This window comes from Anomalospiza imberbis, chromosome Z, assembly GCF_031753505.1.
Source record: "Anomalospiza imberbis isolate Cuckoo-Finch-1a 21T00152 chromosome Z, ASM3175350v1, whole genome shotgun sequence".
NCBI classification, from domain to species: Eukaryota; Metazoa; Chordata; class Aves; order Passeriformes; family Viduidae; genus Anomalospiza; species Anomalospiza imberbis.
Window position 1 is genome coordinate 73,097,655 of NC_089721.1, and position 27,672 is coordinate 73,125,326.

General features: G+C 44.0%; 1 protein-coding gene across 4 annotated transcripts; it reads left to right on the forward strand.

Moving 5' to 3' along the window:
- Positions 1-27,672, forward strand: ACOT12 (acyl-CoA thioesterase 12). 4 transcript variants are annotated; one of them, XM_068177574.1, is made up of 15 exons: positions 1-179; positions 3,088-3,157; positions 6,391-6,451; positions 7,425-7,526; positions 9,412-9,544; positions 14,087-14,237; positions 16,887-17,006; positions 18,262-18,412; positions 19,512-19,567; positions 19,929-19,989; positions 21,272-21,355; positions 23,288-23,421; positions 24,958-25,086; positions 26,072-26,198; positions 26,990-27,672. In XM_068177574.1, exons 1-15 carry the CDS (start codon positions 11-13, stop codon positions 27,122-27,124), a joined length of 1,683 nt encoding a protein of 560 aa, XP_068033675.1. In that variant the 5' UTR covers positions 1-10; the 3' UTR covers positions 27,125-27,672. The 4 variants fall into 4 exon arrangements, with proteins under 4 accessions (XP_068033675.1, XP_068033676.1, XP_068033678.1 ...); XM_068177575.1 differs by lacking the exon at positions 7,425-7,526 and having other exon boundaries at positions 4-179; XM_068177576.1 differs by lacking the exon at positions 3,088-3,157 and having other exon boundaries at positions 21-179.

The following is a 27,672-nucleotide window of genomic DNA, read 5'->3' on the forward strand; positions in this document are numbered from 1 at the left end:
GGTCCCGCCCATGGCTGAGGCGGCGGCGGGCGCTGGCCGCGGTGCCGCTCGGAGCGGGCGGCGTTCCCCCATGGCTGTGTACATGTGCCGGGCCGTGCTGCCGGCCCACGCCGGGCCCCGCGGGGAGCTGGCCGCGGGGCCGCTGCTGCGATGGATGGACGCCGCCGCCTGCCTCGCAGGTACGGCCAGCGGGGCCCGGCCCCTGCTCGCCCGGGAGCGGGAGGGGACGGCCCCCGCCCTGGGGAGGCTCGAGGGAAGGTTTTATCCCGTGGAAGGGAGAGAGGGCTCGGAGGTGGCAGCGGGCCACAGGGTGGGGCAGGGTGGAAGGGGCCGCAGCGGTCATCCTGTCCCGCCTCGGGGTCATCCCAGAGCACGGGATGGGACAGACGCTGCTGGGACGGGTCCGGTGCGCTCCGCTCCACAGCCTCTGCGGGCAGTCTGTTCAGTGCTCACTGAAGAAGTTCTTCATCACAGAATCACAGAATCCCCTGAGGCGGAAGGGACCCACAGGGATCATCACCCAGCGCCACCCCTGCCCTGCACACACACCCCAACAATCCCACCCTGTCCAAACGCTCCTGGAGCTCTGGCAGAGCCTGTTCAGTGCCCCACGACCCTCTGGGGGAAGAGCCTTTCCCTCGTCTCCAGCCTGACACAGCTCCATGTTCAGATGGATCTTCCAGGGCACCCTTTTCTGCCCCTTGCCTCGTGTCGCATTGCTGGGCACCAGCAAGCAGAGCCCGATCCATGCTGTGACTCCCTTCTTGGACATTTGTACACGCGGGTGAGGGCCCCTCTCACCCCTCTCTTCCCGAGGCTGAGCAGACCCAGCTCCCTCAGCCTTCCGGCGTGAGGAGGATGCTCCAGTCCCCCAGTCATCCTGGAAGCCTGCACTGGACCCACTCCAGGAGCTCCACGTCTCTGTCTCGGGGAGCCCAGGAGATCTGGGGTCCCGTTAGGAACAGACACCACGAGGGCGAGGCGTCAGATGGCACGGGAGAGCGAGGAAGGTGGTAGGAACGTGAGGATGAGGAGAATTTTAAAAAGGAGCAGCAGAAGGGAAGGAAAGAGGTGGCAGAAGATAAGTAAGAGAAGGAAGGAAAGTACTAATTTAAGATTAGTAATCTAGTAACGTGTGCCAAAAAGAAGGAAAGGTGCCACTGCCTTGGCAGGGGATTGGACTCCATGGTCTCCAGAGGACTCCTCCAGCCCTAACTATTCTGGGGTTCTGTGGTTTGTGAAACAACCGCAAATCCAGCCAGCGCGCAGAGCACTCCATGTCTGCCCGTATCTCGGCTTCCAAAGCTTCTAAAGCCCCCTCGCCAGCTTGTGCAGGTGACTCGTGAGCGCTGTGAGCGCAGGCTGCGGGGGAAGCACGGCGAGAGCCTGGCAGCGAGCCGCGATCCCGGTGCCCGCGTTAGCGCTCGTCCCGAGCCTGGCGGCGTTCCGGAGCCCCTGCTGGGTGCCGGGCTGCCGGGGTGCCGGGGTGCCGGGCTGCCGGGCTGCCGGGGTGCGGGGTGCCGGGTGCCGGGGTGCCGGAGTGCCGGCGTGCCGGGGTGCCGGCGTGCCGGGGTGCCGGGGTGCGGGGTGCCGGGGTGCGGGGTGCCGGGTGCCGGAGTGCCGGCGTGCCGGGGTGCCGGCGTGCCGGGGTGCCGGGGTGCGGGGTGCCGGGTGCCGGCGTGCCGGGGTGCGGGCTGCCGGGGTGCCGGGGTGCGGGGTGCCGGGGTGCGGGGTGCCGGGTGCCGGGGTGCCGGAGTGCCGGCGTGCCGGCGTGCCGGGGTGCCGGGGTGCCGGGTGGCTGTCCCCGGCGCGGTGACCGCGGAGTGCCACGCGTGGCTGCAGCGCCGTGCCCGAGCGCGGGGTCAGCACCGACGGCCAGGACACCCAAAGGAGTGCCAGCTCCCCTAAAGGAGCACGCCTCTTCTTTGAGGTGTGTGAAGGAGTGATTCCATTTCAGCCCTTTTAACTCTCGGAAGTGATTTTTGAGGCGAGAGACCGTGCTTTCCCCGCGTATTTTCAGAGGGAGCTCTTCAGATTTTGGTATAAAGCCTCTGTTTTCTCTGAGCTCCCCTTGTGATGCTCACTAAAAATACGGGGCTGCTTGGGAGTGAGAGCTTCTGCCCGTTGTGCAGTGCTATTTTCCAGGCTTCCTGCTGGTCCCCTCTTTTGCCTCTGTCACTCAGGACTTTGGAGCAGAGGTTCTCTGTGTTCATACAGCTCCTAGTTCACTGCAGATCTACCTTTTGACTGGAAGCTCTAGGTGCTAAGGTCAAATAAATAATATATCATATTAATTTGCTATAAAACTAAATTATGAGGTGATTAAATATTAACAGTAACTAAGATGTTTACCTTTTTCAGATTAGCTTTCATAATTAATACAAAAAGTGTGTGTTCTTTTTCACAGCCAAATGTATCCCAGGGAAATGACTAACGTTCAAATTTAGGTGAAAACCTTTTACAGCAGGTGAATTCTGGTTTTGAATTTTCTAAAACTCGTTTGTCTTTGTTTTTATTTAATTCCTGCATTTTTGGTGCATCTCTAAGGACATGTACTTAGCTGCTTTCCACTGTTGTGACTGCACTGATAAAGTAAGATTTTTACAAGTAGGTTTTCCTCCTATATCTCAGAATCCTCAGCTGCCACAGAACTTCCCCACTGGATTGCCCTAGCTGATGCTCATGACATATTGTTTTGAGGGTGAATGATGAGCTTTCTACGAGCTTGGTAACACTTTGTGACTCTTCCTGTCATTCAAAATGCTTGTTAAGGCTCTCTTACCAGAATGCTCATTTTTAGAAAAATACCTTAGGTAGAGGTTTTCAAACTGAGTAAGATAGTTGCTATCATCTAGTCTCGTCTCCTGATGTTACCCATAAACACAAACACCCTTTACAACAGAATCATGATAAAACATGTAAACTTTTACCTTATTTACCTTCTCTTTTTCCCCAAGGGGCACATTATGGTGTTCACAGGAAGAAGCAGGATCTGCTCCGTGCAGTCCCTGCGTGTCAGGCACCACAGGTGAATAGCTCCCTGCAGGTGCAGAGCGGTAACTGTGTGCCCCTGTGTCTCTTTTGAAGCTGAGAAACATGCTGGGATGTCCTGCGTGACAGCGTCCATGGATGACATTCAGTTTGAAGAGGCTGCCAGGTACAAACCAGCTGACAACAGTCAGGTGTTTTCGTTCTGCACATTCTTATTTGGCAGAGATAAACTGAGGCATTATAGAATGGGAGATTGCAGACCCATGAACTCACCACAGTCACAGGGCTAAGTCTCAAAACTGCTCTTTTCTACCTGTGGTAGCCTGACCCACCCAGAGAGCAGGTCCATCTCACAGGGCAGAAATAAACTGCTGTTAACTTTACCTGGCAGTCGAGATGCCTGGTGAGAAACTGATGGCCCGGTGGTCTCTGGCTCTAGGGAATGGCTGCAGGCCATTGCTTATCTCTGTTAAATAAGGAATACTACCTATAACACTTGCTCTTTTCAGTGTTTTTATTGTTGCAAGGTCTCTTTCAGTTGGTTTCTTAACATCTTTTTCTTTCAGCTATTTTAGGAAAAAGATAAATGTTTTACATTCACTACACACGGAATTTACTGAGTCTACAAGATAACACAGGACTGAACTTGTTTTACCATTTTTCATGGTTTCCAGTGGGACAAAAGACACCATAAGAGGAAATAGGACCTTTATTCCTAAACCTTTGCAGAAACCTAAAGCCATTACTTTGTGGGTTTTGTGTGGTTTTACATGGAGCAATCCGGGAATTAATGAGTGGTTAGATGGGATAGGCCTGGTTGCACAGAGCAGTGCACATGCAGTTGTTGTGGCTGTGAACAAAGCAACACTGGCTGCCAGAGGTACAGCTGATGGCAGTTAGAAACTGTCCATAAGTGTAAAATAAGCACCCACTCGGACTTGAGACTGATACAGCAGTGTCCATTAGAGTAAGAACTAAAGCCAGTGACAAAGAAGAGAATGTGATCATACCGAATCTGGAACTCAGAATTTCTTAGTCTGTTTCACAATATTGAAGTGTTTGTCCTGCCTTGATTTGCTCTGTGTTTTTAATTTTGTCCTTAGGAAAAAAATCCTGTTTGTGAAAACTAATCAAAGGCAGGGTAGTGTTTCCCTTTCAGGTGTAATAGTTCAGAATTAGCTTCAGAGCACTTTTCTGTTCTTGTTTCTTGAGAATAGAGCTTCTGGAATACGATGAAAACACTTTTCCTTCCAAATTTGTTTCTGAATATTTCTAGCTCTTCTCTCACTTGTAATACCAATATTCTATTTGTAACAAGAATTTCAGGTATAAATCTTGTAACTGTGAAAGAAATTATTTAAGAAATTATTTTTCTCTGCCAGGTCATCCCTAACATCTTTCTTGTAGCTTACTGTGCAATTTCCTAAATTTTGCCAGATTTAGTTCATTACACAAACATCTTGCATAAATAAAAGAGTTCTTGCTTCTCTCTCTGGTAAATTAATAAGATGGTTTTTAAGTAAGTGGCTTACTGTAAGGTTTATTTACCTAAACCAGGTTAATAAATCTTCTGCAAGGATTAAGTCTTCTGTGCTTATTTCAGCTGAGATGTGAACAGAAATTGTCACAAATCTATATAGTTAAAAATTTAGCTTTATACCATGACAACCTCTTCCTTTTCTTGTAATACACAGCAGTTCAGTGGTACTGATTTTCAATTACATCCGATTTTAAATTGCATTTATTTATATTTTGTTAGTGTTCCGTATGTGAGTGATAGTCAGTTCATTCTGGGAAGTTTCTGACAGTTTTAAGTGGAAGTGTGATGTTGTGCAACTTCTGCCCCTCCATATCTGTAGCTCTGAACACTCTCCTTTCTGGGAGGGAGCTGGTGGCTCACAGTTGGGAACAATTGCCCTAACAATTCTGCTTTTTCTTTGCAATGAATAATGCAAAAACTGCTTCTGAGCATCTTCTGCAGAAGCTAACGAGGGCTGTGCACCTGCAGATGGTCTTAGTTCTTTGCACTGACCATTTCCCCTGCCTTATCCACCATAAGGATTCCACCTGTGTTCTTGGGTGAGGACAAGAAGGAGAAAATTGCTGTGTAGTTTGTTGTTCCTGTCAGGTCCTCTGGAGGAGCAGGTTTCCTATTTCCTATTTCCCATTCTAGTTCTGCAGTGGAATAAGCAATTTAAGTAAGCCTTTACCTTTAAATGTCCCAACTTCATTCATTTAAATTAGGAAGCAACTGTTATTATTATTTTAAATAATCTGGGGTAATAACTGTTGCAGTGAATGTTTTGTCAGTACCCAAGTGCTCTGAGTTACATTTTACTTCAGTCCTGGCTGTAATTAGCTCCACTTTTCCTGCCCCAGGGCTGCTCTTTAGCATTTGTAACTCAGTTTGAATTCCCTGGAGGCAGTGGCCTAATGCCCTTCTGTTTTGGCTGTGGCTCTGCCTTACCCTGCACACTGTGTCCTTTTACTTCCTGCTCAGTGAGAAAACTTGAGGGCAAACTGCCTTCCTTCCACCCTCTCAGCACTGCTTGGGGCTGGGATTTGAGAGGTTTGGAAAAAAGGTTTGCTCCGGCTGTCAACATGGAGCAGGTGCTTTAGGAATTCTGGAAGGAAAAAAAATATTTCCCCATTTAAATTTGTTTTGATGACATAGTAAGGAGAATTGAAAAGGTAATAAATAATAAAATAAAAATCTAAAATATAGCAAAAATAATACATAATATAATGAAATCACACTATATAATAATCTAGTAATCTAGACTCTAGAATTTTTACTAGATAATAAAGTAAAAATTCTGTTTAGATGTTTTATGTAGGTAAATGGGGAAGAGTGGTTTTCAGAGGGATGGTGTTAGCACAGAAGAGACCAGCAGTCCTGTTGTTGGCCAAGACTTGGAACATGAACTCTTTCCCCATCCTTTAAAGATGCCCAAGAGCAGTTTTCCCTGGGGTTATCTCCTCATGTGCACATACCTGTGTGCCAGAGGTGCTTGTAGAGTGTATCCGAGTGCTCCTGCAGCTAGTTGTGCTCAGTGATTTGGTGCTGGATGTGCTTTTGAGCAAAAGCCAAAATTTCTGGGTGTACCTGGAGCACACCTGCCATCAGGCAGACACCAGCAGAGAGAAGGAATGTTGCCATTAAGGTTGTGCAGATCTCTGAGTGGCTGTAATTTTACTGACCGAGTCTGACTGGTGAATAACAGTGTTGAATTGAAAACAGTGAAAAATTCACTTTTTTCAGTGGATTTTCAGTGCAGTGTGGAAGACACAGACTGATTAATAAGATGTTCTTCACTATTAGGAGTATACAGAGAGGCAGATTCAAGCCCTTATAAAGGTGCATGTTTGCCTGCTACAAGGTTTTACTCTTCTTAACAGGGTTGGACAAATTATTGCCATCAGAACAAAGGTGAACAGAGCATTCAAAACCAGCATGGAGGTAAGAGATCATCACTCTTTTCTCTAAAGATGTTGAAGGAATAGAGCAGAGGTGGGAGCAGTAGAGGAGCACAGTGTGGGTCCAGGTTTGTTTGTTCCAGATATTTGCAGATACCTGGACAACAACACTGCCTAACTGCACTGCTTTCAGAGTGTTACAGTTGTGTGTTTCCCGTATAATAACCGTGTCAGAGTAGCAACTGGGCCCTGAAGAATTAAAGCCTTTGGCAGGTGTAGTGGGCAGGATGGCATAGGTGGTGCTAGTCCAGGCCAGATCCACAGAATAGGTGGAGTTCACAGCATTTTTGAAACTTCTGATACAAGTGTACATATCTCAGGAGTACAATGATCTTAATCTTCGTACTGCAGTCAGTATGCAGTGCCTTGCCCAATCACTTCAAATCAGAACTGAACTCTGGGGGTGCTTTTTTTTTTTTGCATTGTGCCTGTGTCCAGTTCCCACTATTGTTAATGGGAGTGATGCATCTCACAGGTAATGTATTTCAAAAGTTTCTAAAAATTAGAAAAAAATCAGAATTTTGATGTGTGTCAGGCCTATGCCACAGGATCAAATCCAGTGTTTCACATCAAGTCTTTCATTGTGCTTTGCACCCCTTAACACAGTTTTTTTTTCTGCATGTACAGATCTTAGAAACTGATTTAGATGGTGACTCCAAATGCCACAGAACAGAATGGAAGGAAATATCCATATAACTACATTTAAGTGTCTCTCCTGTTTTTGTAATTTTACCCTACAAGTGATGCTAAACAAACATAAAAATTGTGATACTGAAAAACTTTCAGAGCTGATTTAATATTGTGATGACCAGAGATGTATCAGTGATCAGAGCAGGGTTTTTACCTTTTCCCTTTAGGTGTAAGGGACTGATAAAAACTGCACTGTATTGTCCCAAATCAGTTGACAATGATGTAGATACTTTTCTTGTTTCCTTCCTCCGCCTTCTTCTTTGCAGGTTGGCATCAAGGTGACAGTACAGGATGTTTTGACTAACACTGAAAAGATTGTGAGTGTGGCATATGCAACATATGTGGCCAAACCAGTTGGTGGTGGAAAGGTATTTTTCCTGTTTTCTCCTAAGCTTGGAGTAACTGAGTTTCTGTGAAATAACCCAACACAGCAGGAACCCTGCTTATTCTGATCAGTGATAGGAAAAAAACATGAAGTCCAGACTTTATAAGGTAGAGTTTGGGGGTTTATTTCTAATTCTGAAATGGTTAGGTGGTTTTTCTTGTTGTTGTTATTGTTTCCATTTTCTTTTGCACATTTGTTCATTGTAGAAGTGAGGTCTTTGTGAGTGCTACAGTATTGACTGAAGCAAGCAGTGGAAGGGAGATCCTTGTGAGTCTCTTTCCTTTTCAGAAGTTGATTGCAGGGTAGGCTCTTTAATCCTTCCCTTCTTCTCTTGGGGAGGTTGTTCAGACATCACTGTTCAGACAGAAGACATTATTTTTAAGCTCACTTCCAATCTAAATTGGTTCTTTGCCATTTATGTTGATTAGTTTTCATGCCAGGGCTGTTTCTTCTCCCCAGTGTTTGGCTCCCTGGTCAGACACTGGTACCACTGGCCTTCACATCACTGTGCCAGACAGGCACACAGTCCTTTTAGAGTTTTCTTGTGAGGAAAGCCAAATATTCCTCAGACTCTCTTAGTAAACTCCCTTTGCATGTGAAATTTGACTTTCTCGAATGTGACATCATGGAACTGACTTTGCTGTCTCACTGCATGTGTTAAGACAGCACATCTGGCTGTTAAACATCCACTGGAGATTGGCAGAGTCATCCCATGAGCAATTAATACATCCAATCTCTACTGCTCTCTCTTCTGAGGATGTGGCACAGTTGGGAGAAGAAACAGACTGGAGCCGTTTTACCACAGCTAAAGCCCAGCTCTTGTCTCTGAAGAGCTAATGGCTAAATTGGTACCCTGATAGCACTAAAATATTATCAAGTAAGAACTGTTTGTTATTAGTTTGATGTCATACTCATAACATAAACTTGTTTACCTTTTGCCCAAATTTCTGGGGAGATTAATTCAGGATTAAATTGGTGATGATTAACTAAGATTAGGCTTAAGACAGGAATGTCCCAGAAGGAGATTGAGAGTTCAGTTCAAATTCCATCACAAACTAAAGTCTCAGAGACATTGAAGAATATTTTTTGCAAATCCACTTTTCTGAACAACTGTTTCTAAAGTTGTACAGAGAGAACCTCAACATAGCTACCATCCAAATTTTTTAACTGGCCCACCTGGGAAAATCTAGGAAGCTCTTGAAAAGGAGGCGATGAATCTGCAAGAGGGTTGGAGGGAAGAGTCAAAAGCTGAGAAACATTAGTGGCAGCACTGCAAGACACAAAAGGTTGAATTTGTCTGTGGTGCACTGCTTTGTGCATTATTTTAATGTTCCTGAGGCCAGTCCTTCTAGACAAATATCACAAGTGATTGTTCAGTGTCCCCACTGGTGTAATTATCCAAATGTAGTAATTTTCTTAAGCCAGTACAGGTTTGGATGCAGTTTGTCATTGAACTGACGTACACAGGAATTTGCACTAACACCAGTGCAGCTGATTTTTTTTCTGGTTCAAAAATTCTATCCTCATAAAAAATTCTATCATCGTTTTCATATTAAGTTCATATTTTCCTGTCTTTTTTTTTTTTTTTCTTAAATGAGAACTGTCTTAAATGCTGTGTGCTTTCATGGGTGTTTGTACTTAGGAGGTAAAAGCACTTTGTCATTGAGTTTTAATGAATGATTCTGAAAGGATAATGCAGAATCTCTTGAACTTTATACTCTGTGCTAGTTGTGTTATTAACCTTGTCATCTTGGACAGCTGATAGGAAAAAATTGTAGAAACTGCTGATGCCATTTTAAGTTCAAAGTGTGCTTTGTTACAATTGTGAAATTCAGACCTGTTGTGCTTTTTCCTCTCCATTTGCACAGGTTGAGTTAAAACCTGTGCAGCTTCTGTCTGCAGAAGACCACCTGGAGCACAGCCTGGCTATTGAGAGGAGAAGAATCCGTCTGGGCTATGTACAGGTCTTTCAGAAGCTGATGCAGGAGAGCAATAAGGAAGGTGATTTCTGTACTCAGCACAGAAGGTGGAACAAACACTTATGGGCAGCTGGAAGGAAGGAAAAATGCAGACAAAACATCTCCTTGGGCTTGTGGTGTCAGGTAGAAAAGTCTGTGCCAGATTTGTGGATAGAGGTGCCAGAGATGTGTTAGGCAGTTATTCTAATATAGTGGTATTTCTTTGTCTCTCAGAAATTCCAGATGTAAAAACACAGGGCTGCAGGCCAGGCATGCATTAAATAGATGTGAAATGCAGGTCTTCACGTGGTTCTGTGTGTGAGGTTTCACAGCTCACACAGAACTCAGCAATAAACACAGCAATAAACTTCTGTGACACTAGTTGTGATGTAGACAGAAGCATGAAATTCACTCAGGTTTGTGGCCATGTCTTTGCCAGAAAGCAAAGATGTCCCGAGATGATTCCCAACAAGCAGAAATTTCATTAACGTGGAAGTCAAAACAGGTAAAAAAGTTAGAAAAACTGACGAAGACACAGGTTCTTCTTTTATTTATGCTAGTAATTTCTGTTCTTAAAGAAAGTTGTGCTCATAAGTTGTTGTGTTCCCCCACAAAAAAAAAAAAAAATTACTCAGAGCAGTTAAGAAAATATGCTGGTATTTGGAAAATCTGAGCTGTAGCTCCATGTATAAATTACAGGCATTATGTGGTTTTACTGAGGAGACATTAAGCCTGTTATAAGCAAAGATCTAGCCTTAACAATTTAGTAAGACTTGGTAGAACTGAAGAGTCCTGTTTGGTAGGAGAAAACAAGCTATTTGTCTTTATGGTAACTGTCTCACAGGGCACAGTTTAGTAACCTGAGTGACAAATCAGAGGTCGATGGGTTTGGTTTCCACTGCCTTTCCTGGAAGCTTCTTTGAAGGATATTACTGTAGCACTAATTCACCTCCTTAAGGAGACAGAACAAGCAGAGTGGGCGAAGAGAGGAAAGAACATTGTGTGTAAAGGCTGCTAAGTAGCAACATATTTACAAATCATAGCCTGAAAGTGAGGTTTATTTGACAAGTGGAACTTAGGGAACATCTTGAGTAGGTCCAAAGTACAAGTTAGTCATGTGTTTCGACACACTTACATAATCACAAAGTTAGCTAATTATGGCACAAGTCAAAAGTACCATTCGGGTCAAGCAGCTCCTAGCACAGATAGGCACTTTTAAAATTACTTGATGTAATCCCATGCCTAAATCTTTTCCTGTGAAACACCACCAAAAAGAACTGAGATTAGAGTGAGGATACATGGCTAAACACTGGCAAGTGACATCAGAAATGCTCAGGTAATGCAAGTTCAGATCCTCATTTCAGTCATTGCACTCAGGTGTTCTCTCAGGCAATCACAAGATTTGTAGCAAGGTGAAATAATCGTGTCCTGCTCTAACCTTAATTAAACACACCTGTACAGGTGCCCATCCCACACAGTGCAGAGTCTTTGACAGACACCTGAGGCGGTGCTGAACTGCTCTGACAGCCCCTGAAAGGCCCTGCTGGCAGCCCTGAACACCACAGCATACACCGGGGCTTCAGCTGCTGCTCCCCAGCTGGGACAGGAACTGCTCCTGACACAGGGACACAGAACTGCTCCTGACACAGGGACACAGAAACTGCCCCTGACAGATGGACACAGAACCGCTCCTGACACAGGGACACAGAAACTGCCTCTGACACAGGGACACAGGAACTGCCTCTGACAGATGGACACAGAACCGCTCCTGACACAGGGACACAGAACTGCTCCTGACAGATGGACACAGAACTGCTCCTGACACAGGGACACAGAACTGCTCCTGACAGATGGACACAGAACCGCTCCTGACACAGGGACACAGAACTGCTCCTGACAGAAGGACACAGAACTGCTCCTGACAGATGGACACAGAACTGCTCCTGACAGATGGACACAGAACTGCTCCTGACACAGGGACACAGAACTGCTCCTGACAGAAGGACACAGGAACTGCTCCTGACAGAAGGACACAGGAACTGCTCCTGACACAGGGACACAGAACTGCTCCTGACAGATGGACACAGAACCGCTCCTGACACAGGGACACAGAACTGCTCCTGACAGAAGGACACAGGAACTGCTCCTGACACAGGGACACAGGAACTGCTCCTGACAGATGGACACAGGAACTGCCTCTGACACAGGGACACAGGAACTGCTCCTGACAGATGGACACAGGAACTGCCTCTGACAGATGGACACAGAACTGCTCCTGACACAGGGACACAGAACTGCTCCTGACAGATGGACACAGAACTGCTCCTGACAGATGGACACAGAAACTGCTCCTGACAGAAGGACACAGAACTGCTCCTGACAGATGGACACAGGAACTGCCTCTGACACAGGGACACAGGAACTGCCTCTGACACAGGGACAGAGAACTGCTCCTGACAGATGGACACAGGAACTGCCTCTGACACAGGGACACAGGAACTGCTCCTGACACAGGGACACAAAAACTGCCCCTGACAGAGGAACTGCTCCTGACAGAAGGACACAGAACTGCTCCTGACAGATGGACACAGAACTGCTCCTGACAGATGGACACAGGAACTGCTCCTGACACAGGGACACAGAAACTGCTCCTGACAGAAGGACACAGAACTGCTCCTGACAGATGGACACAGGAACTGCCTCTGACACAGGGACACAGAAACTGCTCCTGACACAGGGACACAGGAACTGCCTCTGACAGAAGGACACAGAACTGCTCCTGACAGAGGGACACAGAACTGCTCCTGACAGATGGACACAGAACTGCTCCTGACACAGGGACACAGAACTGCTCCTGACAGATGGAGACAGGAACTGCTCCTGACAGATGGACACAGGAACTGCTCCTGACACAAGGACACAGAACTGCTCCTGACACAGGGACACAGAACTGCTCCTGACACAGGGACACAGAACTGCTCCTGACAGATGGACACAGGAACTGCTCCTGACACAGGGACACAGAACTGCTCCTGACAGAAGGACACAGAACTGCTCCTGACAGATGGACACAGGAACTGCTCCTGACACAAGGACACAGAACTGCTCCTGACACAGGGACACAGAACTGCTCCTGACAGATGGACACAGAACTGCTCCTGACACAGGAACACAGGACTGCTCCTGACAGATGGACACAGAACTGCTCCTGACAGATGGACACAGAACTGCCTCTGACACAGGGACAGAGAACTGCTCCTGACACAGGGACACAGGAACTGCCTCTGACAGAAGGACACAGAACTGCTCCTGACAGATGGACACAGAACTGCTCCTGACACAGGGACACAGGAACTGCTCCTGACACAGGGACACAGAACTGCTCCTGACACAGGGACACAGAACTGCTCCTGACACAGGGACACAGGAACTGCCTCTGACAGAAGGACACAGAACTGCTCCTGACAGATGGACACAGAACTGCTCCTGACACAGGGACACAGGAACTGCCTCTGACACAGGGACACAGAACTGCTCCTGACAGATGGACACAGAACTGCTCCTGACAGATGGACACAGAACTGCTCCTGACACAGGGACACAGAACTGCTCCTGACAGATGGACACAGAACTGCTCCTGACAGATGGACACAGAACTGCTCCTGACACAGGGACACAGGAACTGCTCCTGACACAGGGACACAGGAACTGCCTCTGACACAGGGACACAGAACTGCTCCTGACAGATGGACACAGAACTGCTCCTGACACAGGGACACAGAACTGCTCCTGACACAGGGACACAGAACTGCTCCTGACAGATGGACACAGAACTGCTCCTGACACAGGGACACAGAACTGCTCCTGACACAGGGACACAGAACTGCTCCTGACAGATGGACACAGGAACTGCTCCTGACACAGGGACACAGAACTGCTCCTGACAGATGGACACAGAACTGCTCCTGACACAGGGACACAGAAACTGCTCCTGACAGATGGACACAGAACTGCTTTTGACAGATGGACACAGAACTGCTACTGACACAGGGACACAGAACTGCTCCTGACAGAAGGACACAGAACTGCTCCTGACAGAAGGACAGATGAACTGCTCCTGACAGATGGACACAGAACTGCTCCTGACACAAGAACTGCTCCTGACAGAGGGACACAGGAACTGCTCCTGACACAGGGACACAGAACTGCTCCTGACACAAGAACTGCTCCTGACACAGGGACACAGGAACTGCTCCTGACACAGGGACACAGAAGTGCTCCTGACAGAAGGACACAGAACTGCTCCTGACACAAGAACTGCTCCTGACAGATGGACACAGAACTGCTCCTGACAGAGGGACACAGAAACTGCCCCTGACACAGGGATGTGGGCATGCACTGAGGGCTGGCAGCAGCAGCTCCTGGGAGAACAGTGCAAATGTTCAGCTTGTTGCTTCCCTTGCAAACCACAAGGCTCTTCTGTGCCTGTTTTTCTTCTTTTCGCTGAGTCTGAAGCAAACCGCTCTGTTCACCAGGTGTGCTTTCTTCTGAAAGTGTTCATTGATGCAGTGCTGCTGTGTTTCAGATACTTGTGAAGAGAAAGATGCAGTTTCAACTGAGCATACTCACGTACAGAGCACTGAGCTTGTCCTGCCGCCTCATGCAAACCATCATGGAAACACTTTTGGTGGCCAGATCATGGCTTGGATGCAGACAGTGGCAAGCATTTCAGCAAGGTACTTTCCTACAGCATTGTCTGTGCATGTGGTTCTAAGTGGACGTGCTTTTAATGTTAAAAGTTTCACGGGGATTTATTTTATGAAGAATACAGACCCAGGCCTTTGTGATTTGTTTCCTTCTCACATTACAGGAGGCCTTTTAACTATTTAAGTGGTACATCTCCCACAGCATGTCATAACACTGAGACTCACATTATTCTGTTACACATACAGAGCCTAAGGCAAAAGAGGCTGTGTTACCTTCCTGGGGATCTCTGCAGAGAGCTAACATTGGATACAGGAACAGAAACCTGCCCTCCTTGTGCTTGGTGCTGTGTTTTAGAAACAAAGTTAGTTGTTTAATCAGGATAAAACCAATACTCACCCTATATCAAGTGACATCCAAAAATGAACAGCCGGCTAGAACTTAGTCTGCAGATCCTCGTGATGCCAGAATAAGTTGGAGAAAGAGGATCCATATAAACAGGCTCTGTTTTGTTGGTGTGTACACAGAATGGATGCAAGCCACTTGACCTTTCAGTCCCTCTGAGTTGCACATCCTATGGCTTGCAACAATTTTAGTAGTTTAGAGAGCTGGGGCATCTTCAGGTAAAAAGAACAAAATATGTTTTGTGACGCTGCTTGTCAGTGTGACCCAGGCACATAATCACTTAATTCCTCTTCCCTGGAGTCCAAACCTTGTTTGTCTCCCTTCCTGTTCCTGGACACTGCACAAAAGCTTCTTTGTAAGCAGCACTTCAAGTTTCAGTCTGAATTCTCCTTGCATACTGAGTGACCTAATTCACTGCAGGGATGTTAAGATATGTTTTCCCTTTTTATCTTTAATAATTAAATGAGTTCTCCATTCATTATTCATATGTTTTTGATTTGTAGCCAGTGGTTGTACTGATAACAACAGATTTTCTGTAGTGGTTGGATAAACAACTTGTTTTAGTAACAACAGAGTGCACTGACCTTACCCCCACATGCAGTTCCAGTGGCTTGAAGGGACTGTTGCAGATTTTTGCCATAATATGACTCAGAATATTTGCCTCTTTTCATCTGATAAATCTTACCTTGTGGGAGTCACATTTAGATTTAAAAAAAGGAAGGGAGACATCAGCAAATGGAGTACTGGACAAATTTTCCTCCAACTGATTAATGTCAAACATGATTACTCTTGTTGAAAATTTCAGGAATAATAGCTGGTGTCAGAGGCAGGTTGAAAGGAGAGATGTTGTAGATTTTGCTTGAGAAGTAACTACTCTCACTATGAACCTTTTGTGAGTTCGCTCAGAGTTAGACCCCACCTTTGAAGGTGCCAGGTAAGAGTTTTCATGGCCACAGACTGTGATGAAGGAACAGAACAGGAGGGATAGCCCTGGAAAAATAAATTTCTAAGGGCATTTTAAAGGTTACTCACTCTCCTTCTCACCTCCCCACCACCTTTTTTTGGTCAATGCATGAAAATCTTGCAATAAAACAATCTGAATATTAATAATATTAGCTTGAACTTGATGGATACTTCCTTATTCCTTACATTTGCAATAAAAGCATTCAGGGTGTACTTCTCCAGGAAAGAAATGAATATTTAAGCCTGATTTCTGGTTTGTTCCTCTCCTCATCACTATTGTGTTTGCATCTTTGGAGTGAACATTGTAAATAAAATCAACGCTTAGCATTTAAAATCAGAGGAGCAAATTATTTTAATTTAATTACAAAGTAATTCAAATGTATTAGACTATTGAAGAGATGTACCAGTCAGTTAATTAGCTGCAGATAATTGCATTTAACAATACCGGTACGTTAGTTTTCAAAGTGCAGTTGAGTTAAAAGCTAGAAGTGCTACGAGACTGTGTTTTCAAATTTAGAAAACTTCACCATGGAACAATCTATCCTAGATGTGCACATGGGCTCCTCACTGAGAGCACTGAGTTGCCTCAGAGGCTAAAAATAAATGTATGTTGTATGTTGTCCCCACTTCCTTTGATGCACAGACATCCCAGTAGAAAGTCAGGGGCTTTGACTACATGCAGAACTGGTGAAGAAAACTGATTTTTGCCTGCTCCAGAGAGCTTGGAAATGAGATTCTGTTCACACAGACTGCATCTGGTAGCCATGTGAGGGTTTTTTTTTAACTCTCATTTCATATCACACTAGCAGAAAGCATCTAAAAACAAGCAAAAAGTCCAAATATTAAGACTAGATAAATTGACATGGCATTGCTTGGACACTGCCCCTGGTGTTTAGGCTTTCTGCTCAGGTTTCCTTTAATTGTTTAAAGGTTTTAAGGTCTGGCATTTTTACACTGCTCAGGAGCCTGCTCCCCGTGCAGTCCTACAGAAATTAATGAAACTGTGAGGTAAGTGGTTACTCTGCAGGTAAGGGATTCATGGTCTGGCTTTAAGAGAGGGCAGTCTCAAGCAGTGAGAATTAATTGGTGTTTGTAAAACGCGTTGGAAACGAAACAGCATGACATAAGTGGCATTATGGTGGTTGAAGCTCGAGTTGCATGCTCTTGGAGCTGAACGTGCTAGCATGGAGCAGATCGGTGTAATTTAGTGACCTTCCAGGTCCTGCAAACCCTGTTTCTGTAGTCAGGCACGCTGGCTGTGCGTTTAGCACAACTGTTGTGTTTTGGGCTGTCTCTCTGGCTTTCTGTTTCAGCCGCCTGTGTCGTTCACACCCCATCCTGAAGGCAGTTAACATGTTCAAATTCTGGGGGCCATCCTTTGTGGGTGACCGCCTCGTCTTCAACGCCGTTGTCAACAACACTTTTCGCAACAGGTAAAGCTCCTCATCTGTTGTCTCCCTGGGCATCTCCGGCACCAGCCAACACTGTGTGTTTCAGGTTTCATCAGCAGGATTTTCATTAGTGAATTAATTATTTTTCAGGTGTGACTTTGAAGCATGTATCTATATGTGTAACTGCCTACATGTGCCTTTTTTTTTTTTTTTTTTTTTTTTTTTTTTGTTCGTTTCACTTTTATCATTGGAAGTTTTAAAAAAAGTTATTCTCTGACTTTCAGTTTAAAGATCGTTTGTCACCAAATCCCACTCCTGCAAATGCAGACAATAAACATTCCTCTGAAATCCAGGGTTTTTCAAGGGCTGAGTTGCTCCCAGAGATTTGATTCTTCAGAAGATGCCAGCTTCTTGCCAGGATCTTCCCATCTTGGCATTTGTTGACAGACTGGGTTCTATTTATTGCTTATTTTTGTTAATGCTATTTAGCTACTGTCATAGTTTATTTTATGTGAAAAATGCCAGTCACTTGTTTTTTGAATTTTTAAAAGTTTAATAATAATAAAATGGTTATAAAAATAGTAATACAATTAGAGTAATAAGAATTTAGAGTTAGGACAATTACAAGACAATAAAAAGCAAAGACTTACGGACGTCCGGATGTTTTGGGCAGTGAGCTGCCAAAAACAAGTCTCGTGAACCAAGGAATCACCCTTGAAAACCATACACTGTTGCATATTCATACATACTGCATGGTTATGCACACATTCTATTTAAAATAAGAAACTCTGTCTGGAATATGTCAACTCCTTCTCCTAATCCCCACAGCGTCTTCGGGTCTGAGCAAGGCCTGAGGAAATTAGCTTCTTCTGATAAGAGAACCAGGAATTCCTCTCCTCTGGAAGATTTAGGTGTTCTGGGAGTGTTCTCTCAAAGCGAGTGTCTCATTCCTTTAAAAAAAACCCCACATACGGAGTTTCTATTTCAACTACTAAAGCTTCATTTTAACTACAAAACCACATTTACCATACTATTAAAATGTTAATACAGCGCTTCTGATCAATATAACATAATACATACAGTATTCAATTTAGTATTTGCGAAAAGCCAATCACAAAATTCGCATTTTTCACATTTTATTTCAGAAGTGTGTCCTTCCATATTGAGTAATTGATTTGCTATGCTACAGAAGGTATTTACGTCACACCTGGAGGTACTGCAGTCCTTTCCAGCATGTCTCAGGGCTGCTTCTGCATCACTTGCAGCAGTTCAGTGATTTATTAAACTTCCCTTTCAGTGTGGAGGTTGGTGTCCGTGTGGAGGCTTACAACTGCGAGGAGTGGATCAAGGACCAGCCCCGGCACATTAACAGTGCATTCCTCATTTTTAATGCTTTGAATGACAAAGGGGAGCTGCTCACCTTCCCCAGGGTCAAGCCCACTGCTCAGGTGAGCTCTCAGGAGCAGGGTGGTCAGCACGGCCTTCCTGGGGAAGCAAGAACCAAGCAGGGCACTGCAGTGCATCTTCTTGCAGGAGAGAAAAGCTCCGAATGAAATGTTTGCCCTCAAGTGAGAGGTTTGTTATTGTTAGCTTTAGTCTTCCAAAAGTGAGAGGCTCAGTGGAGGATCCTCATGACTATAGATTCTGTGGTTGATGGGCAGAGAAGAGGAATCTGATGTGTTTGGAGATTTTTCCACTTGTCTACACCTTGTGCAAGTTGCACTGACTGTAGATGAAATTTATAAGTATTCAGGGAATAGTTATTTTTATAAACCCTTCACAAAAATGAGAAATAGAGTGAATAAAGAAGTCTGTGGGAATCAAATCCCATGATGTGGGTGGGCTTTTCAGTTCCTTTGACATGGAGATCTCAGTTCATGTTTCCCTGAAAGTGGTTCATGAAGCACTTGAAGCAGTTGGAATGCTATTGTTGAATTATTTGCTGTGGTGACACCTGTCACTAATCTTCCTGCTTCAGTTACAAGAGCCAGTGTAGGCAGAAATGAAATGATTTTTTAACATCAAAGACCTTATTTTTTATAGGATGGGAACAAGACAAATGAATCAAGGTATCTTATGTACTCACTGGGCAGTCAGTTTCACTACTGCCCATTGCAGGCTGTCCCAAGGGGAGAAATTGACTTTGAAAAATACAATTTTCCTTTGTGCTTTGAACACCAGATGATGATAAATTGGGTTAATTGTTTATTTGATGGGTGGCACATTTAGAAAGAGCAGAATGTGTGTGGTGCAGCTGCCACTGCTTTAGGACCACAGAGTACCAGGAGGATGCCACAATGATACAACTCTTCTATCACACTGTTTTTTTTTTTTTTCAAATTTCAGAAAATATTGCTAAGGCAAAAAGTAAACCACCAGTTTACTTGGGTTAGCTTGTGGAAAGGCCATTGCACAATTACTCTTTATTTGCCTGTATTACTGCTCTGGCATTTGCCCATCTGTAATAAATAATTTTTAGTTGTCTTTTTTCCGGCTTTGTTCTAAAATAATGCGTTGTGTTTGCCCTCTGGTTCACTTTTCCTGCAGGATGGTGTGAGGAGGTACCACGGAGCTGTTGCCAGGAGGAGGATTCGACTCACCAGGTAGAGCTGGGTCACTGGCAGGTCTTGATTTTGAAAACTTAATTTCATAATCCTCTAAATAAAGTCATTGAACTCCCCTTAATATATATATGACTGTTATATGGCTTATATTTACAAATAATTTTGTTTCAGTGGCACTGAAATTATTAGAGGCTACTTGCCTCAAAATTACTTTGCTCTGGAGGTTATTGTGTTTCACTGTCTTTCTTGGAAAGAAAAAGCAGTTATTGCAAACCAAAAATTGATAAAGTACCTGTATTTAGAAGACACTTTAGCCTGTAGAAAGTGATTTTTCCTAGCATACACAAGACGTGTAAAGTACCAATTTATGCTACTATGTCTCTTTCTAATTATGTTTTAGAAAATGCATGCTATCTGCTAAAGGAGACAAGCCCTCTGATGCCTGGGAGACAAGCAACCAGGTAATCTGTAGGTGCATAAAAAGCTGTATTTGTGCACCTTTCGGGGTGTGTGAAGCAGCTGTTCAGGCTGTGGCAGTACAGGCGGACCCTCTGAAGTGCTGTGGTAGTCGTGAGGAAAGGATGGGTGCGTAACACAGTGAAATTTCTCTTCTAAAAAGAGGCAGTAGATTATTCACTACTGAGGTAAGAGTAAGTGCAATAGAAAGGGTAAAAAATGGTCTTTAAAACAGATGCATACAAGTGGTCCCTTAAGGTCTCCTGCAGATTTATCCCTCAGTGTCCCCAGCTGTTACAAAAGCTGATTTCTCCTTTAGAGGAGGTAGTTTGGGGGTTTGGGTTTTGTTTTTACCCAGCCAAGGAATGTCTGAAAAATCGCAGTGAGGAAACCATTTTGAAAGTACTAAAGGTGGGGGGAGAGATAGCATCAGAGAGATGAACACTGGAATAGCAGAAATCTGTGGAAAAAGTGGTGAAATCATGTCCATTCCTGGATTTCCTGCACTGAGTGTCTCTGGTTTGGACATGCTGGGCCATTGACTGTGCCCGTGTCTTGCAGTGAATGGTGTTGAACCTGAATGTAGGTGGATTTATAGATAAGCTAAATGTTGTTTCAGTGTCCAGTTTTTGTGGCTAAAGCAGCTTTTTTTTTTTTTTCTTCTGCAGAACAACGAATATAAATATGCACACAATGATAAAAAAGGCTTGCTTAAGATTTATTTCCTTTGAAATCAAAACCTGCCAGTAAAGACTCTAAGGCTGTATTCTCTTTATAGAGTGGTTAAATGAGAACTCCATCCATTGTAGCCAAGCATAAAGAATGGATATATTTGCATTTTCTTTGCTTGTGAGCCTGCTGTGTAAAGCAATTGCCAAGATGGACCCAGCTTGGTGGCAAAGAAGAGGTTAATTTTCGAGTAGATTCTAATTACTTAAGAGGAAGATGGACAAAGCCATTAATTCAGTGGTCTGAGAGGTTATCTGTATTGTCTCCCTGGTGGTCAAAGTTGTTCTTCACAGCTTTATAACTGGAGAAGCTGAAAATAATGTTTTGTTGTCCTTTAATTAAGATTGTTTTGCCAACAGCCGTGTGAGTGCATCGGGAAGCCACTGGAAGTGTTTTAATTCAGAAACTACTGAAGTGTGTTTTCACTTACAAGGAAATTAAACATTTGTTTGCAGTTGAAGCATAATGATGGAAAAAAAAGAGAGCACTTCATTTCTGCAATGTTCAGTGAAATGTACCTTTACCCCTCCATTTTCAGACACATGTCTTGTGTTTCAGGCATATTTGAGTTACAGCAACATAGCTGCGCTGACACACCTGGCAGGAAAACCAGGGTGGGACATAACCAAGACTCTGGATAATGTAAGTGCAGAAAAGAAATTACAGAAATCTGAAAGCAAAGCAACTCCCTGTTTGTGAAGCGGTGTTATAAACACAAAATCAGTGAGGACACTTGTGTAAACCAGTTCTAGCAGAGAAAGATGCTGCTAGGAAAAGCAGAAGAAAGTCAAGGGAAAACCTGGTGTTAACCCTGTTGCAGTGCATGTTTTCCAGAAAATGGAGAGACATCTGGTGTCTGCCATGGCTGGGTTTCTGAAATGTGGCTACTGATTGGCAGTTTACTTCAAAATTGTGTAGGTCCAGAGCCGTTTTGGGACAATAAAAGACTTTTGCAGTATTTTAGTCTGACCTCCTGTGCATCCCAGGCACAAACATTGCTTAGTGACTCTTGCATGTGGACAAGAAAATACTTGAGTAAGAGCAGATACAAACGATAAGGAATTCCAGTGATGGCAAAACTGCCAGTGCCATGTGTAGCTTGTTCCAGTGGTTAAATATTTCAGTAAACACTGCTGTGCCAAATAGCAGACAACACTGGTGCTGGGAGAAGCAAGCTTGAACCAGCTCGTGGAGACAGGCAGAGATAACAACTGGGGTTGTTCATCCTGGTGAAGAGAAGGCTTTGGGGAGACCTTGAAGCACCTCCCAGTGCCTAAAGGGGGCTTACAAGACATCTGGAGAGGGACAGCACAAGGGGGAATGACCCTAAGGTGCGGAGGATTTTTCCCTTTTCCCTGCATCTGGAATGACCCCAAGCTGACTGACAGTTTTTGAAGGTAAGAAATGGCACTCTGATGTCTTTGACACAGAACCACAAGAATTGTAAGGCTGTAGAGATAATCCAGCCTTGCCAAAGTTCACTTAGCAGAGAGGTGTTTTGACAGCTGCACCTCCTGCTTTGTTTTGTGATTTCTCAAGTCTAGAAGACTCACAGACACGATTTCTGTTCTGTGCCTTAGAGGAATGTTGATGCAGACCTCCTGTAGATGTTTTTTAAAGCTCTTAAGCATTTAATTTTACACCAAACTTTACTTCAGCCAAGTGGATTGGTGGATTATGTTGGAGTTTATTTCCTCTTCCAAAATTTGTGTTGTTGCAGAAATGCAGTGTAACCGAAAGATTGCTCATTTCTAATGCAGAAAAAAAAAAAAAAAGCCCAACAAAACCTCAGCAGTGATGATGAACTTTATGATTTTTTAATTGGAGATGAAAATCTGTTAAACTTCTCAGGATTTAAGAAGCAATAAAGCACGTGAATTTGGAAATAAAATCCCGTAATTCTAGGCATTCTGTTGTACCCATTCTATTCCATTACATGGGGTTTGTGGAAGGTGCCAAACCCTTCTTTTGTGTGTTCATTGTTATGTACAGGTTATTCCTTTTGAATTCTCTGTGTTGGGGTTTAGACCGATGAGTAGAAATAGACCCAAAATAATCAAGGCAAGATAGTACAGGTGTGGGGCAAGAGATGCGAAACTGTGATTTTAAGTAGTTATTCAGAGTATCATTAGTTCAGAGTGCTCTGCTTCACAGAAGAGAGCCAGGGAGAAAAAGAAGGGTATTTTGGATATTTTGGAAAGGGAGGTGCTGGGTTGCTCTAGGGACAGGAGGGCTAGGCCAAGGTGTGGCTGATTTGCCTGGACAAAGGCACGTGGCATTTCCCAGGAGCTCCTGAGAAAATCTGCTTGAAGTCCTAAATGGGTAATATTTATGCACCTAAACGTTTACAGTAATCATTCTTTAACAGATGCTGGGGTTTTTTTGGTTTGTTTTTGGTTTTGGGGTTTTTTTTTTTTTGTTCTGTTTTGTTTTTGGTTTTTTTTTTTGTTTGGGTTTTCTGATTTTGTTTTGTTTTGCTTTTTTTGGTTTGGTTTGGGGTTTTTTTGGTTTTTTTTTTTGTTTGGTTTTTTTTGTGTGGGTTTTTTTGTGGGTTTTTTTTTTTTTTTTTTCCAGGTGAAAATCTGGACCCACGAGGAGGGGGCTGTGCTGTCATTCAAGGTGGAGATGCAGGTGAAGGTGCCATCCCACGTGGCCTTCTCCCTCCTGTCCGACTTCAGCCTCCGCCAGCGCTGGGACAGACACTTCCTGTGAGACCCTGCCCCGTTAGGAACAAAGTGTTGTAGGAATTTGACATCAAACGTTCATTAGGCAAAGCGTGGGGTTTGTTTTTTTTTCTTTTGCTGTAGATGTAAAATTTGGTTTGTGCTGAATCTGGTTCCAGCATACAGAGTGCTCTGTCAAAAGAGGGGGATAGGACAGAGGTCATCTTTGTCTTAAATGAGCACAGTTCCAGTCCTACACAGGTGTATGTTAAAACTGACAGAAACCCAAAATAAGTGAATCATTAAGTTAAAAGTAAGAACTGAGGTGGATATATTCTGTGTGCTAGCTTTAAAAATTAAGGAAAAGCTGGATTCCTTCATGTTTGTGCTGTTGGAGACACCGATGCTCAGTTTCACTGTACACTCAAAGTGAGAAATCAAGAAATGGGGTCCTTCAAAATGCATATTTTCAGAAAAATATCATGTTTGAAAGTCTGTATGATTTGAAACAGGTTTTGGAATGGCTCTAAAAGGTGTTTGGAGTTTTTTATTTACCTTTTATGGTGTAGAATAGTGATTAGAGACAGTTGAATTAAAATTATACTAATTTGATTTGGTGAAGCATTTTCAGTTAATTATTCCATCCTGAGAGATTTTTACCAGAGGGTGGAAGTGGAACCTCTAGGATAATTAAAAATCTACAAACACTACTAAATTTACAGCTTGTAACAAATAAAACCTAAAGAAATACTGCTGATGACGTGTTGCAGAAAACCTAAATGTTTCACCATCTCTGCCTTGCTGCTGGAATATGAAAATCAAAGTTCCAGGGTCAGGATGGAGCTCGTTTGCACTGAGCTTGTTGGAGGGGCTGCTGCTGCACACACCAGGGCCTGAAGTGTGTGCTAAATGTCTTCACAGGATGTGAAAAACACCAATCACTTGTTTTTTAAAATCTTAAAAGTTTATTAGTAGTGAAATAGTTATAAAAATAGTAATGAAATTAGAGTAATAAAAATTTGGACAGTGAGGATTAGGACACTAGGAGACAATAAAAAGCAAAGAATTTCGGAGGTCCGGGTGCTTTTGGGCACTGAGCTGCCAAAAACATGATACCTGGTGAACAAAGGAACAACCCTTAAAAGCAACAGCCTGGTGCATATTCATAGATCTCACACATGATGCATGAATTCCTTGCAAATTAAGATTTTTTCTGGTTTTTGTCAACTTCCTCCCCTTAATCCTGGTGGTTCCATAAAGAGGAGAGGAGGTGGAAGGATGTTTGTCTTTTCTGATAAGGAGGCTGTAACTCTTCAGGTTTCGTGTCGCTGTTATCTCTGTGCAAAGAGTTTCTTGGTTTTCTTATCCCTTTTCTTGAGCTAGTTAAAAATATCTTACATCGCAGAGTTTCTATTTTATCATTGTGTTGTAACCTAAAACTATATTTAACACACTACCTAAGAGAACTAATACAGCATAACTTTCTAATGTTACACATATAATATTAATTTTAATATTAAAATGCATATAAAATATGCATTTTATAAAATATAAAATATAAAATATGCATTTTTCACCCAGGACGTGCGAGGTCCTGCAGGCTGTGAGTGAAGAGGAGAAGATCTACCACATTACCTCTGCCCCCATGACAGGCCACCAGCCCAGAGACTTTGTGATTCTGGTGTCCCAAAGGCAGCCCTCCAGGCCACGGTGAGTATGGCTCTGATTTTCACTCTGAGCACTCTGGGGCCACAGCCTGGAGTCCTGTCACCTTGATCTGTCACCGGGTGACAAAGATGCCATTTTACTTTCTAAGGTGTGATATTCCTTTGTTCATGGCCTGAGTTTGTACAACCAGATTTGCTTTGCAATGTGAATGTGCAGTGAAATAAATCTACATCATCACAAAATTTTTAGCATAGTCCAGTATTGATTCTTTGATAGTGACTCTCTGGGAGTGGTCTACTAGGAGGGCAAATGGGCCAGAATTCCAAATGGGCAAATGGGGAAAAAAAAAAAAATCATGTCCCAGAGAGCTTGTCAGTGGGCTGAAGCACCTAGCTGGCAGTTTGTTTTCTGTTTGTTTGAAGTGACTTTGTACTCCCCTTCCATGTAATTACAGAGTTTTTACTTGGTCAAGGAAGTTCTTGAAACCTCACACATTTATTGTGTCTGTAAATTCTGCCAAGTCCCTTGCTCAGTTTAACATACCTTGCTTTTTAAAGTTTTATTTATTTTTTTATTAGATGTCCTTTTCTTCTTACGCAGTGAAACATGGACAAATGGAACCTTTTGGTGTATCTTATCCTTCTCTATTCTGTTTCTTTTCTCACATTCAGCAATTCTTCAAGTTAGCACTGAAAGGCAGTATTCTGTACTGTGCTTGCTTTCCCCCTCCATGAGGGGACTGAATTAGTTTGGATACCTTTACTGAGGCCACACTGTGAAGCCTCTAGGTAAGGGTTGTTCCCTGATGCAGTAAACGTGGGCTGAGGAGAGCAGGGTAAATTAAAAAGAGAAGGTGGGGAATTGTTCTCTGGCTGCCACAGAGGTCTCCTGCACCGTGGTCCCGGCTTTGAACCAGGATGGTTGAAAACACCTGAGCTCCTCTGCCCTCCTGTGACAATGACGCTGTAGTCACTGCCTGAACGTTTTCAACAAGAGGAAGGGTGTGATGCTTGTCCCTGCCCTGCAGGGAGCCCTACACGGTGGCTGTGAGGTCGGTGACCCTCAGAGCGGTGCCCCCGAGGCCGGAGTTCTGCAGGAGTGAAATCCTCTGTGCTGGGTTCCAGATCCACAGCAACAGCAGCAGCTCCTGCACTGTGAGTAGCCCTGCAGGGCCCAGCTGTGCCCCCTGCCCTGGGGCTGTCACCTCACCTGAGCTGACAGTCTGCAGAGGGAACAGCAAAATACCTCCAAAAAAGAAGTTCATTCTGGGCGTGTGGAGTCTGCTTGCCCAACTTTGGCTAACCTGTCAGAAATGAGCTCTACACTGAGCACTGGAGGCTGCCCTGCCCCTCCAGAGTCATTCACTGACTCCTAAAATACACCTCTAGAGGATGTGCATTACGCTGGTCTCCGGTGGTGTGTCTCTCTTTCCACTGACTACAGAGGCCAAGGAATTAGTTCAAATTAAATTCCTTGCTTGAACTTTCACATCCCAGGAATCACACAATCTGATTCCCATCTCTGGACCCATGCCGGTCTTCTTTGCCATGGGAAGGCTAAAACTTTCACATTTAAGAAAACACATTTCTGTAAACTTTCAGCAGCTCTTGGTGGCTGCAGTTTCTTTTTTCAGGCAACAGCTTTGTTCACAAAGCACACATATTTAACATGTTATACACAAGTGTTTCTAGCTGCACTGCTGTGTACATTTACCTGAAGATGCTGGAGGGTCTGAGAGCACCGAGGACACCCAGATCACTGGAGTGCTGTAAAAAAGGCATGATTTTTGCAAATTATTGCCTTCAGTTTCAGAAGCACTGTGTGCTTCTATTCACATCCATAAAAGCTGTGGTAGTCATCCAGGCTCTGCCAAAAAAAAACAAAAAAAAAATTACTAACTTGCAATCCATAGGCTTTTTTGTTTCATTTACTTTTGTTCAAACAGGTGTGTTACTTCAATCAAGTGACATCAGGAGTTATGCCTTACTTAGCTGCAAATCTTACTGGCTCATCAAAATCCATTGAAGACACTGCTCTGGAGTGTATAAAGTTCCTGGAGCTGGAAGACAGCAAGCGCTGAGGTTAAAAACAGATTTCTGAAGGGACATCTGAAGATTATCAAGCAGTTCTGGTTGAAATTCCTGCAAGGGTGTCGATCATTCTACTATAGGAGACTTGCTTCAGATCATGTAGTCAGTATTGGGCTTCAACCTGGAAATACCTGGTACAAGCATTTTCTATCAAACCAAGCTTAGGCCTTAGGCTCTAAATTCAATCTTTAATTTAAAAAAGATTAAGGAACAGATTCTGCTTTTGATTGCATTAATGAATTTTACATAAATGGAGGCAGAACTTGGCTCAGTAGAGCTGTAGTTCATAAGACTATTTCACTATTTTAATGTTACATTAAACAGAGTGGCACCCAGGCTGTTTTAAATCACCATCCCTTGTAATCTGCAGAAACCACTGCTACCAAGTGGCTTTGCCAGTGCTCTGACCTGGCCGTGCAGGTCCTTGCACACCATTATTTATGAACTAATTACAGCCCATGTAAATTAGTGTTTGCTGATGTCTGTACTTTAGTACTTGTCGATTTATCTGTGACTCCCAAGAAATTATTGTTTCTGA